Raw genomic sequence first — 17,722 nt, forward strand, 5'->3', positions numbered from 1 at the left:
TCCACTGCTGTCATTGGATGTGATGACCCACGTGGCTTGTGACACGCCGGAAGCTGAGCATTTTCTAACGAAAAACAAAACAAGAGACTATAAGCTCCAGTTATTCAACTTGGACTAACAAAACAGCAAGCAGAGGTCCTGGGGTGGTTTCGTAAATTGTATTTTATCACCCGACAGCTGTACCCAGGCTTTAGCAGGATGCTGAACGCCGCCGCCGCGGAAAGGAATAAGGAGCCCATCCTGTCGGTGTTGCGCGGTTGCGTGAACGCCGACAGACGGCTGCAAGCGCTCGAGATCTCCTCCGGTACTGGACAACATGTCGTACATTTTGCTGGGGCACTACGGAACATTACTTGGCAGCCGTCAGAGTACGATCAGCGGTCTTTAGCCAGGTATTATTTTGTTGTATACTGCAATTAAACTCAATGACCGACATCTGCATTACATCAGTGGACTTTACACCAATCACGAGAGGGGTTAATGATGTAGGCGAGTTTGTGTGGTTGGACTAACAATACATCGTGCTTCTCTCTTTTCAGTATAGAAGCCTACAGAGCTCACTACCAACCGAACAATGTGAAGCCTGCCATCCACCTGGATGCTTCTCTGAGTCATGATCACTGGGGAGGGATCCAACCAGAGAGCCTCGATCTAGTCCTCAACATCAACATGATCCACATCTCTCCGATGGCTTGTACCGAGGCATGTTTCTCGCTGATGGGTTCTAATTTTAGTCCATGGACTTTTCCTACACATACTCCCACCAGCTGCTTTACGCCTGCACACTGGAATCATATCCAGTGCAAGAGCTTTTAATAAAAATTGTGCTTTGATAACTATATAAGGAGAATAAGAATCTCTTCTTTCTTTTTTTCCAGCAAATGTTAAAACAGGCAAGGAATTTGTCCTCATTAGTTAGTTAGTGCCACTGGTGCTTTCACTCAAAGACACTTAAATAAAGAAGTGCAATCGTAAAGAGGACAATATGTACAATTCACTTTTGAATTACTTGTATACAAATAGTGGGTGTCTGGAGTGACTGCCCACCCATAAAGTGTGTATTAAAGTATACTAAAATTTTGATTTTCATCTCTCTCCTGGGCTATAATTGTTCTCGTAAAGGATTCCAGGATTTTCACAATGGATAGTTGGACACTGTGTTTACTCTCCTCTGCTCCTTCTAATGCTGCTTCTTTTGCATCTAGGGTTTATTCAAAGGGGCTGGAGTGGTGTTGAAGCCACAAGGTCTACTGTTGACTTATGGGGTGAGTTTAAAACAACTCGATGTCCTCGAATATGTGCGTTGCATGAAATTATGGCAGAAAAAAAATGTTCACAATTAATTTTGTGATCTGATTCCTGCTTCGTTTTCCAGCCCTATGCAGTGAATGGCGGCATCACACCACAAAGCAATGTTGATTTTGACTTAAGCCTACGACAGAGGTAAGGGGACCTTTTAACAGTTATCAATAAACGTTCAATGCGCTTGTGCAAAGTAAGCTCGAGAACAAAACATTTTAATTGGCAGGAACCCAGAGTGGGGCCTCAGGGATATTTCCCTCCTCAAATCGCTTGCAGAAATACATGGTTTATTCCTGGAGAAAATCGTAAGTTAGCAGCTTTTCAAGTGTATGGAGTTTTTTTTTTTTCCCCTGTGTAATGGTAATGCTAATATTTTCCGTGTTAGGTGGACATGCCAGCCAACAACAAATGTCTCCTGTTCAGGAAGGAGAGTTTGGTGTGAAGTGTCATTTTTTGGGTGAACGGATCACAGCATGATGGAGAAAAGCGCCTTAAATAAACTCAAAGCTCAAGACATGTTGCCAAATTCTTCCAGCTAATTACAGAATGATTGTATCGTAGTACACTATATTACTGATTGAACACATGAATAAAAGTGCTAATCTTATCTTGATTTAGCGCCTTTTTTGCTTCTGTGCCGCTCTTCTGTTTGTGTGTATATATTTGTTTATATGTGCATGTGGTATATATTAGGGATGTCAGGCGATTCCATTTTTTAATCGTAAATAATCGCATGACTTCAATAGTTAACTCGTGATTAATCGCAGATAAAAAAAAAAATTGTATCTGTTCTCACTACAATAAAATGTAAAAAAAATAAAAATAAATCTAAGTGTTCATACTCTTGTTAAAGTACAAGTGGACAAACTAGTTAAACTAAGATAAATATGGCTGCATCTTTTAATCATTGATACAGTAATTTCATATTAATTCATACAAGTGAGTTTAAATTAATAATATTTACTGTACTGTAAAAAAAAAATAACGAGTACTCTACTGATTTGTGTTGAGGTCATTTTTCCGTCACTAGATGGCATAATTGCATTTGTTAGACATTGGGGGCAGCTCTGTGCATTTTTCTTTTCATATAAAGAGCTATCTAGTCTTTAACATGAAGTAACTTGTGAAATCCTGCAAATTTTTAAAATTGTAAAATACATCTTGACCCCAGTCTCCACAAATATATGTATTATTAAATTATTTATTACTGCAAAATTTTGACATAGATGTGTCTGCTGCGTTGCAACTGGAATTGGCTCCAGGCTTTGCAAGTAAGGGGCGGTCATTAATCCCGTGTTTAAAAAAAAATTGGTGGCGTTAAAGGAACTTTAACTCAAAATTAACGCACTCATTTTGACACCCTTTGTATACATACACATATGTGTATATATATATATATATATATATATGTGTGTGTGTGTGTGTGTGTGTGTCATTTAACAGAAACACCAAATAATAAATAATGTGAAAAGAGGTTTATAGGTGATAATGTGCACATTAGACATTGAACATATACATAGAATAAAAAAATCTTGAACAATATAAAGCCAATTTAAGTGGCGCCATGCCACTAATACAAGTTACTTAGACAATTAATATAAAGATATATTTTCTGACAGCTATAAAAGAAATAATTATGAATGCTATCGTACAAACTGCATGTGAAGGTAAATAAGTACAATCGTACTTTGATGATTAAAATCAAAACAAAAAACCCAGAATAAGAGCTCAAAACACACCTGAGAATTAGTTTAAGTAGCGCTTGACGTCAGTAGTGCTTGTGTGAAAATAGTTATAATTTTTGTTGGGCTAACTAACGTCCACGTTGGTGATAAATGTTTCACAGTGCCATTTGTTCCTTCAGCCATCTGTGCAATAGCAAGTCTGGAGAGTTTTACAATGTCTGGCAGGTCTTTTTCACCAAAACCTCACGGAGCTTCTTGAGTCTGCGATCGGTTATTGCTCTGACGTAACTGTCTGGCTGGATGATGGCCATGCCGTCCTGCACCACCCCCATCACCAGCAGAGGATTCTCCTCCACGGTGATATTTGGACACGGACAACTCCAGTCGATCTTGTCAATGGTCACCTCAAGATGTTTGGTGTTGAAGAAAGTCAAGCCCATCTTTTCATCTCTGAGAACCTCTTCCAAGGCAAAGCGGGCCAATCCCGAGTCCAAGTCCTCAACCAGCTCGGTCAGCCGGCCCACAATGGCGAAGTCGCTGCGACATAAACTGGGCACCATTTTGCCCTTGACCCGACACGTCCTGCAAGGTTTCTTTTTGGGTGTCGGGCAGCTGGCTTCACACTCCTTGTGCGTGTTGAAGCTGTTCGCATTCCCGTGGCAGCCGCCGTAGGCGAACGCTTGGCAGCGTTTCATGACAGAATTCCAAGCCCAACGCACTTCCCAAGCCTTGCAGGGTCCCTGGACCGAAGGTAGCGAGCAGATCCCCATCCCCTCTCTCTGACAGGAGGCCTTACATTCCTCATAGGTCTCGAATCGGTTGCGGCTGTCCTCGCAGCCGCCGTTGCTGAAGGCCACGCAGGATCCCAGCTTGCTGTCGTAGTACCAATCCACGTGGCGCTCGCCGCTGCACACTCTCGTGTCCACTTCGGACAGGCAGTCCGCCGGTGAGAAGGGCCTCCCCATGGGCATCTCGGGATCCTCGGAGAAGTCGTCGTTAGCCCGACGTATGACCGACAGAGGGTAGTCGGCGCGGAGAACCCCGGCGGAATTGCGTGCGATGCAAGTGTAGATGCCCGTGTCCCACACTTGGGCGTTGTAGATGACCAGCTGTCCGATGTTGGTGATCACAACATTGCCGTACATCTGATCCGGCCTCATGACCAGCCTCTCCCGTCGCTCACTTTGTTTCTCCCAGGTTACATCGGGTCTGGGGATGCCGATGACATCGCAGTGGAAGCTGACCGTGCCTCCAACGTAGATGGACTGGTGGTGAGGGTTGGAGTACAGCGTGGGCGGCATGGGGTCCTCCTGAGAGGCCGTCGGGGTGGGATAGGCAGTCGTGTCTTGAGGCAGTGGACTCGTGTGGGGTCCTGCCAGGTAGAACCGGCAGGTGACCACAGTTAGGGTCACCCCTCGGACGCAGGCCTCTGCGTCCATGTAGCAGCGGTTGAAATACGTCAGGCCGTCCGACGCGCAGGTGAAGTTGGGCTCTTTCTCGCACCGATCCTGACACTTGCAGATGGGCTGGCCGTCCCAGATGTCGCAAGTGGCTCCCTGCTGGCTGCAGATGAAGCCATCGCAGGTGGCCGTGGAGCCCGGGGCGGCGGCGCCTTTCCCTCCTCCGAGGCCATCGGGCTGAGCGGTGGTGCCGTCAGCGAATCGGGCGGCTACGCAACTGTTGAGGCCGCACACGTTGGTGCAGCACTTCTCAAAGTCAGCACAGTCCTGCTCACACAACACAAAGCACAGACCACTCATTGACACAAGTGGCCAAAGTACAGGATAAAGGCTTACGTGACAAAATAAGAGTGACTAATATAAGACTGTAGAACTGCATATAGCAACTGACAAAGTTATCATCATAAGGGACATAGTAACTGCATATAGCATCAACAAAATAAGAGTGACTAGACAAACTAAGAGTGACTAATACACGACTGTAAAACTGCATAGCAACTGGCAATATTATCATCATAAGGGACATAGTAACTGCAGCAACTACAAAATAAGAGTGACTAGACAAACTATGAGTTGCTAATACATTATCGTCATAAGGGAAATAGCAACTACAAACCCAATTCCCCAAAAGTTGGAACACTATACAAATTGTGAATAAAAACTGAATGCAATTATGTGGAAGTGCCAAATTTGAATATAGAGAACAGGTCAAAAGTTCAAACTGAGAAAAAATTTAATTTTATGGGAAAACTATGTTGATTTTAAATTCCATGGTGTCAACAAATCTCAAAAAAGTTGGGACAAGGCCATTTTCACCACTGTGAGGCATCCCCTCTTCTTCTTACAACAGTTTGCAAACGTCTGGGGATCGAGGAGACAAGTTTAGAAATAGCGGCGAGTGGGAGAAGTAAGTAAAAAAAAATAATTAAAGCTTGCAGGACAAAGGCAGAAGGTGACTACTGACGGGAGCCCGACTCACGGGACCCAGCGACGACCACCTGCAGGCCCCAGCTGTGACCCCAGTGTGGTCGACCCATTGGGTCCTGCACTAGATGCAAGCACCACCAGGGCTAACTCCATTTGCGAAGTTGTCCTTTGGGCATCCGTAGCAGGAAAATGGCGGCGAAACATGTCAGCCTCTTGTAAGGTGAGACCCCAGCCATGTAATATAATTTCCGTTAACTAGACCTACGATAATATATATATATATTTGTTATGTATGTTGATGTGATAGAACATATTATTGCAAGCAATGGTGAGTTTTTAGATTTAATTCATCATTAGTTGACCACTAGACTAAAGATTACACACTGTCACTTTAATATAAAAAAATAGTTCATACTGAAATGTTAAATAGTGCAAATGTAAAAACAAACTCATAGTTTTGACAATTTGGCACAATGAAATAAATGTTTTGTTTTGTTTTTGGGGGGGGCGGGAGGGATAGATAACACTTTTTTTTAATGCCAGAAGCGTTTAGGCTGGCACAAACTCCATTTGCCCACATCACGCCAAACAAATATTTTAAATAAGGCCATTTGGGAATATCTCATGTCTCCCATTCTGCTGAATTATTAGTCAACAAGAAAAATAAAACAAGCGAAAAAATAATAATTTTGTCCTTGTGTATTAGTTGCAAAATCCAGTGTGACATCTTACCCGATATAGTGTGACAACTTACCCATTGGTGGGGCAACATGTCACATGTTCACTCCCTCTATTTGATCGCTTATAACTCTGCACTGACACAAAGTATGAAAATGACAGAAATACAAAAAATATACCAAAGACGTTGGTCTTTCATCTGGTATACATTTTGTTTATATATGATCTATTGATTCTAAGACATATATAAAAGTATTTTTAAAAATACTAGCTCCGGTCTCCCTAATTTGAAATATTTTTTGAAATATAAATGACCTCACCTCATCAACGTTGCATTCTCTCTCGCAGGTGCTTTGTGCGTCAACCCAGAGATTTGTGTTGAGTTTGTTGGGACAAAGCCCCTCATGTTCCACTTTGGCTCCTGACACACTTGCAGCCAGAGAAAGTCCGAGTAATTGGCAAACCAAAAGTGTTCGCAATAACCCGCCAATCCATCCCAGATCTTGTCTATTAGCGTTGAGTGCAGGACGCCAAATTGTATTCTTCTTGGCGCATCTGTAATCCAAAATTGGTCGAGAGGTTTTATACATTGTTGCTGTTTTGCAATCGTCGTCCTTTGATTAATTCCATACCTCCTTTAGGTCAAGATAAGGAAGTAGGTTTTTGTAGCCTTTCAGGCTCTTTTTTTTTTGTCATTCCACGGACAAGTCAGCCGTCTTGTAAGTGCGTAAAGATTATCCAACCAAGCTCCGTGCGTCACGAAACTTCTAAATGGACAAATCAACTCGTAAAAATAGGCTACGTCACGTAAAGGTATTTTCGTTAGGCTACAATTGTTTCCTTGATCGTCCATATAAAAACACGCTTGTCAGTAGACCCCCAAAAAAATCACTCTGGGGGATTTCACCGAAAGCGCACAATGAGAAAGAAAGACGCAACATCAGGCTTTCAGGGAGTGAATGGAGAGGGGGAGAAAGGGCAGCCAGCCCCCTCTGGCCGCCTCCTCGGCTGTCCAGTGTCTCAAACTTTTATGAAGCAGTGACATGCGCTCAGCAACTGCACAAACATTGTAAAAACATCAAAGAAAACACGCTTCAACAAGCTGTGCCAACAACCATGCGCACGCACATAAACATCCCCGTGAGAAGTCTAACGTGAAAAGTGTCCAGACACAATTTATTGAGGTGTTGCCTGTAAACAGCCAATCAACTTTTTTGATCGCGGATGTGGAAGTTTTAGTTTAGGGGGCGTTTGTTTTTGGTGTTAAATAATATATCGCTAATTGCGCACCTTTGCATCACGCTCAGTTGGAAATTATACTGAAGATGTTGTTTGCTAAAATTTAATACACAAGTTGAAAATGTAATTTCTTAAAAATATACATTTTCCTATAGCGTCCATCGACCTTCATTCCCACTGTAAAGTGGCAAGACGTAAAGCGACACACATTTGCATTGTCCCGACGCCGCAGCGAGGCTCTGAGAAGCTGCACCCCTAATCTTTTCATTGGCAGTGACCCCGTAACCTTTCGGTGACTTTTGACCGCTGCATTCATGTCGCGGTTATCCAAAAGTGGCCAACACAACGCTAATCAATTCAGCACCCCCCGCAGGTTAGAAGGCTCGTCGGCTCCGTTGGCCTCACAACACAAAGAGAACCAAACATCTTCCCACAATGACCTTGATAAATGTTTGAATGCGGGTGGTGCGAAAAACATGGCAAATAACACACGGGCAAACATTTTTTTTTACCCTTTATTTGTTAAGGGTGTCTTTGTTTTCAATGCAGCAGGATGAGTAAATGTGAATTATAATCTTCACAACACCGCTATGATTACATCAAGACAACAGATTGTGCTTCAGTTATTTAATAAAGTCCAACACACTGGTCTCAGTACAGAACAGACAAAAGCAGCAATGGAAAATGTGCAGCATATTTTAATTCCTGTAATCTCACCACATAGATCAGTTATATTGTAATGGTGACATGACTGACTTCAAAAGGTATACCAATATTTATGCAGTTACAAACACGCTTGTAAAAAAAAAGAGTTGTGATAAAAACGTACTTTGTGCTCTTAAGTGAGGTTTTGCTGTAAACTTGACATCTTACACCTCTTGTCAATTATTTGTATGGTTACAAAGTGAAGTTTGTCAAATGTCAACAGCAACCACGCATTGCTGTCATGTGCCTTACAAAGAGGCTAAAGGAAGGTCAAACACACAAATACTTGAGGCAGCGACACCACATTCCACCTGGTCCTATATGGCCACAGCAAGGTAGCAGATGACTATCATTTTTACATTCATAAATACATAGCATATTGTTTACAAAATATTCAAAAACGCAAACAAATAACAACAACAAAAGACAATTCAATTCATACGAAGAAAGATAGCAAAGCCATCATGGTAAAAACCTGTACGTTGAGCTTGTACTTTTCCTCATCAGCGCCAAGCAATTTCCAAAGTTTTTAATGTAAAATATAATTTCACTTAACAGGCTAAAAGGCCAGAACAAAACGTCCAATACCGTATGAAACAGAAGCAGCAGATTAGTTCAAAGACACACACTAGCATTACAAAACAGAGCAATGCTGTTTTTAAATGGCAATTTGGCCAACTGTGCAAATAGTTTATTGAGCCCACCTCGACTGAGACACAATTTAAATGAGTCAGACTTAAATGTAAGGAAAGGTTCATCTCAGATTTGAAGAAAGTTCAAGTTGCAACAAACGCGAACCCTCAATGAGGGTATAAGACACTTTAAATTAGACGAGTCTCCCGCAGGTGTCAAGACTAAACAAGTACATATATCTGACACAATATTCAAAAGTTCAAGACAGTCCAACTTTAAATATTAGGATAAACAAATAAATTGAGCTGGAGATTTGTGCCCTCATTTGTAGTGTTATCTGTTGGTCCAATGTCTTGTTCAACTCCATCAGTGAGCTTCTTTAGGAAAATTGTGGACAAAACAACCTCCAAAAGACGGCACCAGGAAGTGCATTAAAAAAAAGAAAGAAACCCAAGGCAGCGCTAAATTCTGATAAGGTTTACTTGTAGGTAGCCTGTTTCCACCTCCTGTGGCCTTGGAGCACCAACACCAAAATACAACTGGCCTCGGTGCACGCTTTCACTTACGATATCTTACAGTTGCCCTTGGACGAAGTCGACGAAGATGATTTCGGTGGACTCTGTGGGGGCCTGAAGGACTTGGAGCGTTTGATACTGTTGGCCTTGCTTCCGCCATTCGCGACGCCAGAGGCGGCACTGTTAGCTACCGAGTAGGAGCGGCCGTGCATCATGACCGCGTTCATGCCGTTGGCCACGGAGAAGGACTTGAGGTGGGATTTGATGGCCACGGGGAGAGGCAGCTTGTCGATGAGGTGCACGGGCGTGCAGGAGACGATGGAACGGCAGCACAGATCTTGCAGGCTGAAAACTGAACGTATTTTTGGGGTTTCATTGCGTTGCTATCAACCAGTGCCGTCAGATGACTTCCTATCGATCCATTTTGAACAAATCAATCAGGCTTAAGCGATTTGAAAAGCAGCAGGCTCACCTCTGTTGGGCCTCCAGAACTTCTCCATGCCGTGCCTCATGAGCACGATGCGCGAGAGTTCCGTGAAAGACTCGATGACGTTGAAGTTGCACAGGGGGCTGACCTCAAAGAATGTCATGCTGTTTTTCTCAGCATAAGCTCTTGCTTGCTCTGTTGGAACCTGCCGCTTGAAAGCCAAGTGAAGTCGGTTGCCGACCAAGATCCTGGGCACACCTGGGGCATGCTGAAAGAAAGAAATGTTTTGTTTTTTATATTGTGGGAAAGTGGTATTGCTCTTACAAGAAGTTAGGGATATTCGGCTTTTCGGGTGGACATTTCAAGATAAACCGAAAATACACTTTAAGCTTTACAGCAACTTGTAATTTGCCCTTCTCTAAAGTAGACTTATAAATGCACGTCATCCAACTGTTGAATCTTTTTGTACGGTTAGCTAAGCTTGCAGGTAATAAAACAATAAAATCAACAATGAATGAAGGTTAATGTAACTGTATCAATGCAAATGTTTTGGGGTAGAATCTTTACATTATCTGCAAATACGCATCCATGACATTGCTTAGGAGAGCATCGATTGGAAAAACAAAAACAAAAATAACATTGCACATTAAAATGTACACAACATGTAGCAGCAAATTATAGTACAGTTGGTTGATTCAATGATCACTTGTGAATTTGGTGATGAATCATTGAACAGTTGGCATTCGAGTTCACCTGTAAATTTTAGATTGCATTTTAGGTTCAACCTGAAATTTCACCCAAAATGACATTATCTCTAACTTTCTTTTAAGCAGTGCATTTCTTAAGCTAAAATGCTGACCTCATCAATTTCTCGGATCCAGCGGTCAATGCCATCGAATGACCAGCCATTGGTGATGTCATAAACAAGGAGGATGCCCTATGGGATGAAAATCTTTGTGAGCACAGGTAAACAGTACGGGGACAAAATTGCTGATACTCCTGTTAATGAAAAAAAACAAACCAAAATGATCACAATTAAAATAATTATCAATTTTAAAAAAATACTTAAAACGTAACCTGTGAAAATAAGACTTTAATTTTTGTGGTCCAAAAGAATTATTAAAAAACAAAAACAAAAAACAAAACAAAAATGATGGTACAGTTAACCTTACATTTTATTACACAACCTGCATTTAAATGATTTCAGTAACTCGAAAGGATATGATGATATTCTGAGCTACCATTCATTAATGGAGTGTGGTATGCAGTATAGAATTGTCTAATGTTTTGTTCTTAACCAAACTTGTTTTTTTATTATGTCTTCATTGGAATGGTGCAATAAGTATATGACAGGCTGGTAAAGTGGGTGGGATGTTGTACTATCGGAGAATTTTTATGGGGCCGAGTACAAATACAGACAAAATACCTGTCGAGACAAGCTAAAAGTCTCATTAAGACTTACAAAAATTGTTTGATTGCAGTGATTCCCTCAAAAGGTGGCACAATAAAATATAAAAGTATAATTCCGGCCATTTTAATGAGTGTTTGTTTCAAGATAATTCTGTTGGAACACAAAAGTAACATAATACCTAAATCTTTTAATCATTATTACTTAAGTCTGTTGTTATTTTAGTGATCATTGTGGGGTTTTTCCCCCCTCATCAACAGTCCCAACAATTTTGACCTGGATGTGTATGTGTAATATTTGATGGCAACACACGACAAATGATTTGTAGTCCTCACCTGTGCGCCTCTTGAGTAAGACCTGAAGATGGTGCAGAATCTGCCCTGACCAGATGTATCCCTGAAAGAGAACCACACATATTTTTACATGTTTATATTGTTCCATTTTTGTTCCCTTCCCTATACTGTGGCCCTCACTACTACTCGTACTTACCATAACTCTAATTTCACTCTTCTTCCATCCAGCAGTATTGTGGTTGTCTTGTAATCTATTCCTAAAATCACATAATTCAGATCACTTGATGTTTTACACATAATAACATTAAAACGCAGAAGGGCAACTCACCACTGCTGTAAGCATAGGGAGCCTCCACCGAGCCGTCCTGTAAACTGTCCAAGATTTCTCCCTTCCCAACGTCACTGTCTCCCACCAAGAGGAATTTAAGGAGATAGTCGTAACTCTTGACAGGACTACTGTGGCTGCCCATCATCCCACGCATTGAAGCCGGTTCTCGGGGAGCTGGTGAAGCTCGCCACGCTTTCAATAGTCGTGGCAAGGGACAAACAGGCGACCCCAACAATAACTAACAAGTAAAAACTACCAATTCGCGGTTTTGTTAGCAATATAGCAGCTATCAAAATAATAATTAATAAATAATATACTGCACGCGCAAATATATTAAAATGTAACCGAACTCAGAGGGAAATTATACGTAAAATTGTGAATTAGCACGAGAAAACCCTACTCACACACCGTGGACGCAAATTAGCAATGTCAAGGTTTACATAAACAATCAAAACAACATTAGCCTTAGCCACATTAGCTGCCTTGTTAGCAAAACAATTAAACAAAAAAACGTCTGATACAAAATTTACCATAATCAAAACACAGAAAGTCCCAAGGCTGGATTGACTCCCATGAAAACTGATACGCTGTCGAAAGTAGAATGTTTTATCTATTTGACAGTTACGGTAATATTGAGAAGTAATCAGTTACGATAGCACGGCTTCCGTAAAGACAGCGACACGGTGTTGGAGCTTCCGGGTATGACGTAATTGAAACGCAATATCCTCAGTAAAAACAACAACAAAAAATACCTACTGCAAACGAATGTCAAATGCAATTTAGAACAACACTTTTGTTTAAATTGGACATAAATTATATTTCATAATAATGATTTTTGGATTAGTTTGACCCATATGTTTTTGAAAAATAGAAAGACTCTCATTGGTTGAACTATTTGCTAATTAACTTCAGGTGCCAATTGTGACAAACTGATCAGTAAAGGTGAGCGCTGCAGAGTAAATAAGGTACTCCGAAGATGGTGTTGATGCAGATGTGGATTTTCTTACTTCTCCTTTTCTCTGCCTATTCTAATCCACTGACAAGTGTGCCAGAATATGAAGATGCAGAATTTGAATGGGAGAGTTTGCAGGCAGAGCTGGAGACCGAGATGGATGAAGTGCCTCCAGGCCTTGTACCCAGGCCCCCGATGTTTAATAACAGATTCCTAAGGAGTAGATCCTCAGCACCTCAAAGGGCTCCTTGGCATCGAATTGTCACTTTCTCAGAGGACCCGAAAGAGCTCTTCGTGCCAGAAAAAGGTGTTCGACCTGTCCCCGACTCAGTCAAGGAAATGTTGCTTGCACCACCTCCCACTGTTGCCGCACCTGGAGAAGCAGCAAAATCGAAGTTTGTCGAGGTCTTGTGCCACGTTGACCGCATGTACGTGAAAGTAAGCAAGAAACTTTTTTCGACAAGAGACGCATTCAAAGACTTGAAACTTGGCAAGTGTCCTGTAAATGAAGGCACTTCGGAACATTACTACCTTCTGTACCTTCTAAAAAATGACTGTGGATTCAAGAGAGAGGTTGGTTAAATGTCAAGTCAGATTTTTGTTGTTGTTTGTTTGTTTTGTTTAAAGCCTGTAAAAATGTGTCCTAGAGTACTGAAGATTATTTGCTCATCAGTAATGTACTCCACTACAAGCCAACCACTCCAGTTATACGAGAGATGCCATTTGAGGTTTCCTTGCAGTGCAAATACCCCAGGTAAGAAAACATGTATAATTTGCCTTACTACTAATATTTTACTGCATAAAGTGAAGTGTGTTTATTGCATTTTTTCCCATCAGTCTTAAGATGAAGAGTTACGCAGTAAAATACACCAATTTGTATCTATCTCAAGGGGGCAGACATTTTGCTACTTGCTGTAGCAATCAATCACAGGCAGGCTCACCTGTTTTCTGAAGGTAAGCCGTGATTAGTTGTCACCTGAGCCCCGAGCAACTGTAATGCTGCATTCGAGGATGGGCGGAAGATTTATTATCCCAGTTGGCTTTTCCCAGTTCTGACCTGAAAGCGTTCGAGGCGAAAGTAAACAACCAAAATGGCGGATAGTGATAAATTGTTTATTTTGGTCCTCAAAACACATTTTGACCTCCAGCAAACAATTTTCATTCATGTATTGTATTTGTCTTATTTCAGAAGCATTCCATAAAGAAAACTATCAAGTTTTATACTTGAGGAAATTGTGTTTTACCATTCACAGTCTGTTTCCAAAGGGGTCGCCATTGTAGAGTGATGACACGTAGTCGGACAGTGAAGTCGGGTACTCCCCCCCCCCCCCCCCCCCCCCCCCGTCGACTTTGCTAGTGGGATTTCCGAATTCAAGAGTGCGTTCCCGTACACACTTCCTCGTTTGAAGTCGGACAAGTCTGACTTCCCACTTTCCTCGAATGCAGCATAATGTCATTTTCATTCTACAGCAAGTGGCAAAATGGCCGCCCCCTGAGATAGATAAAAACGGGTGGATTTTGCATATGAACTCATATTCCACAAATGCAATATTAATCATAATGCCGTGTTCAGACAAGTGTACCGTACAATATATTGACTACCCATTTAAAAATTTAGAATACTGTACACTATTACAAGATGCTAATTTACTATTTTTAACGTTAGCATTAGCCACAAATGTTTTTTTCCTGCTGCAGGTATTTTCACTCTTTCAATCCTGGCATCTCTATCGAATTGAGGAGGGGCACGGTTTACAAACGCCTCCAATCAAAACATTCTTACGTCATCACTCCACAAGATGGTACGATTTTTGGAAAAGTATTGTATGTCGCCATTCCACGTACAAGATTATCTGGTGTGGAAAATGACTAAATTGCTTTAAGATGACATCGTTGTATATGCATTGCTAGAAATTATATATTCCTTTTCAAGTCATTGTGCGTTGTATTTGTTTATGGATTTTATTCCTCATATAGCGCAAAGGATGCAGGCCGGGCAATGACTAATTTTGTCACTTTACATTGTGGAACAGTAACTAGTATGACAAATACCGTTAACACGAAATAAATCAAATGAGTGGTATTTATAGTTTGCATAATTCCTTCCCAATTGACCTTTCTTTCTCTTTTAGCATTTGGGAATGACATTGTTGGCGATAAAACGTTTATCCTGGGACAGACGATGTACTTTGAGGTGAAACAAATAAACAACACTTCAACAGACCAGAGGCTTTACATCAACAAGTGCTTCATGACCGCTGTCCAAGATCCTTACTCTGAACCTAAATACACGGTTATTGACAACCAAGGGTAAAAAGTTCAGCATACGCCAAAAATAAGTGTCACAATTCAACATTGTCATTTTTCATGTTTGCAGTTGTATGATTGATAGCATGGTGACAAGAGAGTCTGAGTTTCTCAAGGGCCCCTTAAACATGCAAAAATTCTCAGTGAGCGCCTTCATATTCAAAGACACGGCTGTATCTTCACCATCGGTAATGCACACACGCCTACAAAAGAGATAATGTGGCATATATTATATTTGTTGCACTAACCTCTTAAAAAAAAAATATATATATATATTTTCAGCAACTCTATCTGCATTGTGAATTCTCTATGGGCGATCCAACACCAACCTGCAGTTCCAAGGCTTGCAATTATCATCGAGCTACCAAAAAGTCAGTCAGATTAGATCATTGTACCGTTTATAAAACCACTTTTGTTCAGTTTGCAAGCAATGAAGTCCTTTCTGTGCTTCAGGTGGAAGGAGTTGTATGGCAATGACAGCGTGTGTGCCTGCTGCGAATCCTCCTGCTTGCCACTATCAAAAGGTACACCATTCATTACGTTTTTTTTTGTTTTTTTTAACATTAGCTTAGCACAAGAAATAAGCTGAATCGTATTCAAGCAAAATTTTAAATGTGAAAATATATCTTTAAACATTGTGATGTAACAGAAGCTTCAACATAATCATCTGATTGACTTATTGTTACAACAGCTTCTGTGAACATGGTCTCAAGTCCATCCTGGAAGGTCAGCTTCAGAGGCCAGGACGGCAGCCCGGACTTTGAGCTGAATTCAAAATCTGCTTTCTGGGGCACCCCCAGCTTTGAGGACATGACTGACCATCGCGACTTCCTCAGCTACTGGCAGTAATTATTTAATAAATTGAAGAAGGAAAAAAAAAAGCTTCTTTACCTCGTCTGTGTTGTGCTGTCTTTAGTTTCTGTCTACAAGGAACTACTACTATTGTCAATGCCGTTTTCTACATTATATTTGCATTTCTTCGCACTGCCTGGAAACCTATGCATGTTTTTGTAGATGCACTCATGCACCACAAGGGGATGGAAGAGATTCATTCACAGGTTTGACAACGAGTCAGACAACATTTTGGGTCTAGTAGTGCCACTGTCAAAACAGGCTATTCTAAATGAAACAATACAAGTGTTTCAGGGAGCTGGTAAGATGTGTTCGAATGAGTAGACTACATCCAGTGATGGCGTCCAGAGGTCATCCAGGCTTTTTAGGAACTGAAGTGTTTAGAATCTGGCGTCATGTTGAACCTAATCTTTTTGCCAGATCAAAGTAGAACTTCAAGAGCACTTGGCATCGTTAGCAGTGATGAGGTCAAACCTGTATTTGAGACATCACTCGCGGTGCTTTGAAACCATCTTCTCATGACTCGCCATAAGAACGGGTGGGTTATTTTTTTCACACGATGACCACTGTAAGCCTCCATGCCATTCTCAACATATAATAAGCTTACCATAGCCCTCTTCGAATTCTCATTTTGCTTAGGAACTTTGCTTTCCTTTCCCCGCGAGATGAGCTGGAAGTACCTGGAGGATAGGTCCTTCGAATTAAAAAAATTTTTAGGAAAAAGCCACCTCTAGCAAAGGTTACTTCTGACCAACCTTTATGAAAGGATTTATAAAATATTACCCACAAAGCAGCAGTATTTAAAGCAAGACCACTGACCACATTTATGGACTATACAAAGACGCTTGAGCCTTTCCAGCTAAAAGCTTTTAAATAATATATTTTTTAAAACATATTTTAATAAAAATAAAAAAGCAGGTACAGAATGGTACAGTATATATAAACAAACATGAATCAAAACAGTCTTGGTGAACAGTAGCTATGAGAACATTAAAAAAAAAAAAGCTTCAATAAGGCTTACATACAGGAAAAAACAGCTGTAAACTAAATATTTTTGAAATACAGAAAACCTGAGGGATATAATTTTGAGTCAGAAAAAGGAAGGCAGTGACTAATGGTCCAAATATATTTAATTAATTTTCAAAAATGCAAAAGAGTGACACTGTATTTGATTAATATATCAACATTTGTCATTTGTATACAATTTAGCCAATACAATTAATACACAATTGTTCACAAGTGGAAAGTTAATGAAGCCAACATTATGTTTATAGCTAAAGTTAAGATATGATTCCACAAAGACAGAAATAAAATTCCAAACATCTTTCCATAAATTTTTTGAGTGTGGGCAATTCAGAAATCAATGAAAAACATACTCAGGGGATCATTCACAAAAACAATTGATCTTTTTTTCAATCATTGTAAAAAGTGTAGAACAATGAGTAAAAACTGCAAATTAGTTTCAGAGATACTTCATTTTATTAAGCAAATATTTTGCGGATGAAGTCCGCAAGCTAGCGAATAGAGCAATACTTGCCCTCGTGCAATGTCGTCAGTTAGGAAAAGTGGAGTCGAATTCATTTGAAACCGTGAAACTGTCCTTTTTTTTATGTTTGAAAGGAAGAGCCTTTTCGTCATTTCTCCTCGACTCTGACGTATTCCATCAAAAGAAGATGGCAGGAAAGTTGACTTTTCATATCTTTTTCTTATTGATGAGTAAGCAAAAAGGGACCAGAGCCACTTATGAAATATTTCTTTGCATGTCCAATCCCACATGCAAATCACAAATCATAGGTTTTTTTCCCAACAGGGCGCAATCTACTACTGATATGATGTATTTTCTGTACTGCTTATACAGCCAGGTGTGATTGATCAATGATCACAGCTGACTTTGGGCAAAAGATAAAAATATTGTGATTCTATTTGATTTTATTAATCTATGTTCAATATAGTATTCATTCAGCAAATTCTAATGCATATGCAAACACTCAACTCTTTGTCACACATTTCC

The 17,722-nt window shown here is 40.7% G+C and overlaps 4 protein-coding genes across 5 annotated transcripts; 2 read left to right on the plus strand and 2 right to left on the minus strand.

Annotated features, from left to right (window-relative positions):
- The first annotated feature begins 37 nt into the window (after positions 1-37).
- mettl26 (methyltransferase like 26) lies at positions 38-1,909 on the plus strand. The gene is made up of 6 exons (XM_086083019.1): positions 38-392; positions 540-702; positions 1,206-1,265; positions 1,376-1,443; positions 1,529-1,607; positions 1,688-1,909. The coding sequence occupies exons 1-6, from the start codon at positions 199-201 to the stop codon at positions 1,742-1,744; spliced, it is 621 nt and encodes a 206-aa protein (XP_085939145.1). The 5' UTR covers positions 38-198; the 3' UTR covers positions 1,745-1,909.
- A 902-nt stretch (positions 1,910-2,811) lies between these two features.
- wfikkn1 (WAP, follistatin/kazal, immunoglobulin, kunitz and netrin domain containing 1) lies at positions 2,812-7,063 on the minus strand. Its single transcript, XM_086082996.1, has 2 exons — positions 6,373-7,063; positions 2,812-4,714 (listed from the first exon to the last, which is right to left on the minus strand). The coding sequence occupies exons 1-2, from the start codon at positions 6,640-6,642 to the stop codon at positions 3,197-3,199; spliced, it is 1,788 nt and encodes a 595-aa protein (XP_085939122.1). The 5' UTR covers positions 6,643-7,063; the 3' UTR covers positions 2,812-3,196.
- Positions 7,064-7,973: 910 nt separating this feature from the next.
- Positions 7,974-12,287, minus strand: LOC147170090 (ras-related protein Rab-40C-like). 2 transcript variants are annotated; one of them, XM_086083917.1, is made up of 7 exons: positions 12,131-12,287; positions 11,601-11,792; positions 11,469-11,529; positions 11,315-11,375; positions 10,431-10,508; positions 9,617-9,839; positions 7,974-9,496 (listed from the first exon to the last, which is right to left on the minus strand). In XM_086083917.1, exons 2-7 carry the CDS (start codon positions 11,752-11,754, stop codon positions 9,192-9,194), a joined length of 882 nt encoding a protein of 293 aa, XP_085940043.1. In that variant the 5' UTR covers positions 11,755-11,792; positions 12,131-12,287; the 3' UTR covers positions 7,974-9,191. The 2 variants fall into 2 exon arrangements, with proteins under 2 accessions (XP_085940043.1, XP_085940042.1); XM_086083916.1 differs by having other exon boundaries at positions 11,601-12,287.
- Positions 12,288-12,354: 67 nt separating this feature from the next.
- zp3c (zona pellucida glycoprotein 3c) lies at positions 12,355-15,708 on the plus strand. Its single transcript, XM_086083311.1, has 8 exons — positions 12,355-13,125; positions 13,200-13,306; positions 14,251-14,354; positions 14,685-14,862; positions 14,930-15,047; positions 15,142-15,230; positions 15,313-15,383; positions 15,551-15,708. The coding sequence occupies exons 1-8, from the start codon at positions 12,577-12,579 to the stop codon at positions 15,706-15,708; spliced, it is 1,374 nt and encodes a 457-aa protein (XP_085939437.1). The 5' UTR covers positions 12,355-12,576.
- The last annotated feature ends 2,014 nt before the right edge of the window (positions 15,709-17,722 follow it).

This window comes from Leptonotus elevatus, chromosome 8 (assembly GCF_054856555.1).
Source record: "Leptonotus elevatus isolate MCC_2025b chromosome 8, RoL_Lele_1.0, whole genome shotgun sequence".
Classification (NCBI taxonomy): Eukaryota; Metazoa; Chordata; class Actinopteri; order Syngnathiformes; family Syngnathidae; genus Leptonotus; species Leptonotus elevatus.

Bases quoted from the DNA above. Each gene is read 5' to 3' on its own strand.
- mettl26 (XM_086083019.1), top strand. From the start codon at position 199: ATGCTGAACGCCGCCGCCGCGGAAAGGAATAAGGAGCCCATCCTGTCG. The intron at 703-1,205 runs GCATGTTTCTCG...TTTTGCATCTAG, and splicing joins CTCCGATGGCTTGTACCGAG to GGTTTATTCAAAGGGGCTGG. The intron at 1,444-1,528 runs GTAAGGGGACCT...TTTAATTGGCAG, and splicing joins GACTTAAGCCTACGACAGAG to GAACCCAGAGTGGGGCCTCA.
- wfikkn1 (XM_086082996.1), bottom strand. From the start codon at position 6,642: ATGTATAAAACCTCTCGACCAATTTTGGATTACAGATGCGCCAAGAAG. The intron at 4,715-6,372 runs GTGAGGTCATTT...TTGTGTGAGCAG, and splicing joins GAGAATGCAACGTTGATGAG to GACTGTGCTGACTTTGAGAA.
- LOC147170090 (XM_086083917.1), bottom strand. From the start codon at position 11,754: ATGCGTGGGATGATGGGCAGCCACAGTAGTCCTGTCAAGAGTTACGAC. The intron at 11,530-11,600 runs GTGAGTTGCCCT...ATGTGATTTTAG, and splicing joins TCCCTATGCTTACAGCAGTG to GAATAGATTACAAGACAACC. The intron at 11,376-11,468 runs GTAAGTACGAGT...GTTCTCTTTCAG, and splicing joins AGAGTGAAATTAGAGTTATG to GGATACATCTGGTCAGGGCA.
- zp3c (XM_086083311.1), top strand. From the start codon at position 12,577: ATGGTGTTGATGCAGATGTGGATTTTCTTACTTCTCCTTTTCTCTGCC. The intron at 13,126-13,199 runs GTTGGTTAAATG...AATGTGTCCTAG, and splicing joins ACTGTGGATTCAAGAGAGAG to AGTACTGAAGATTATTTGCT. The intron at 15,384-15,550 runs GTACACCATTCA...TTGTTACAACAG, and splicing joins CTGCTTGCCACTATCAAAAG to CTTCTGTGAACATGGTCTCA.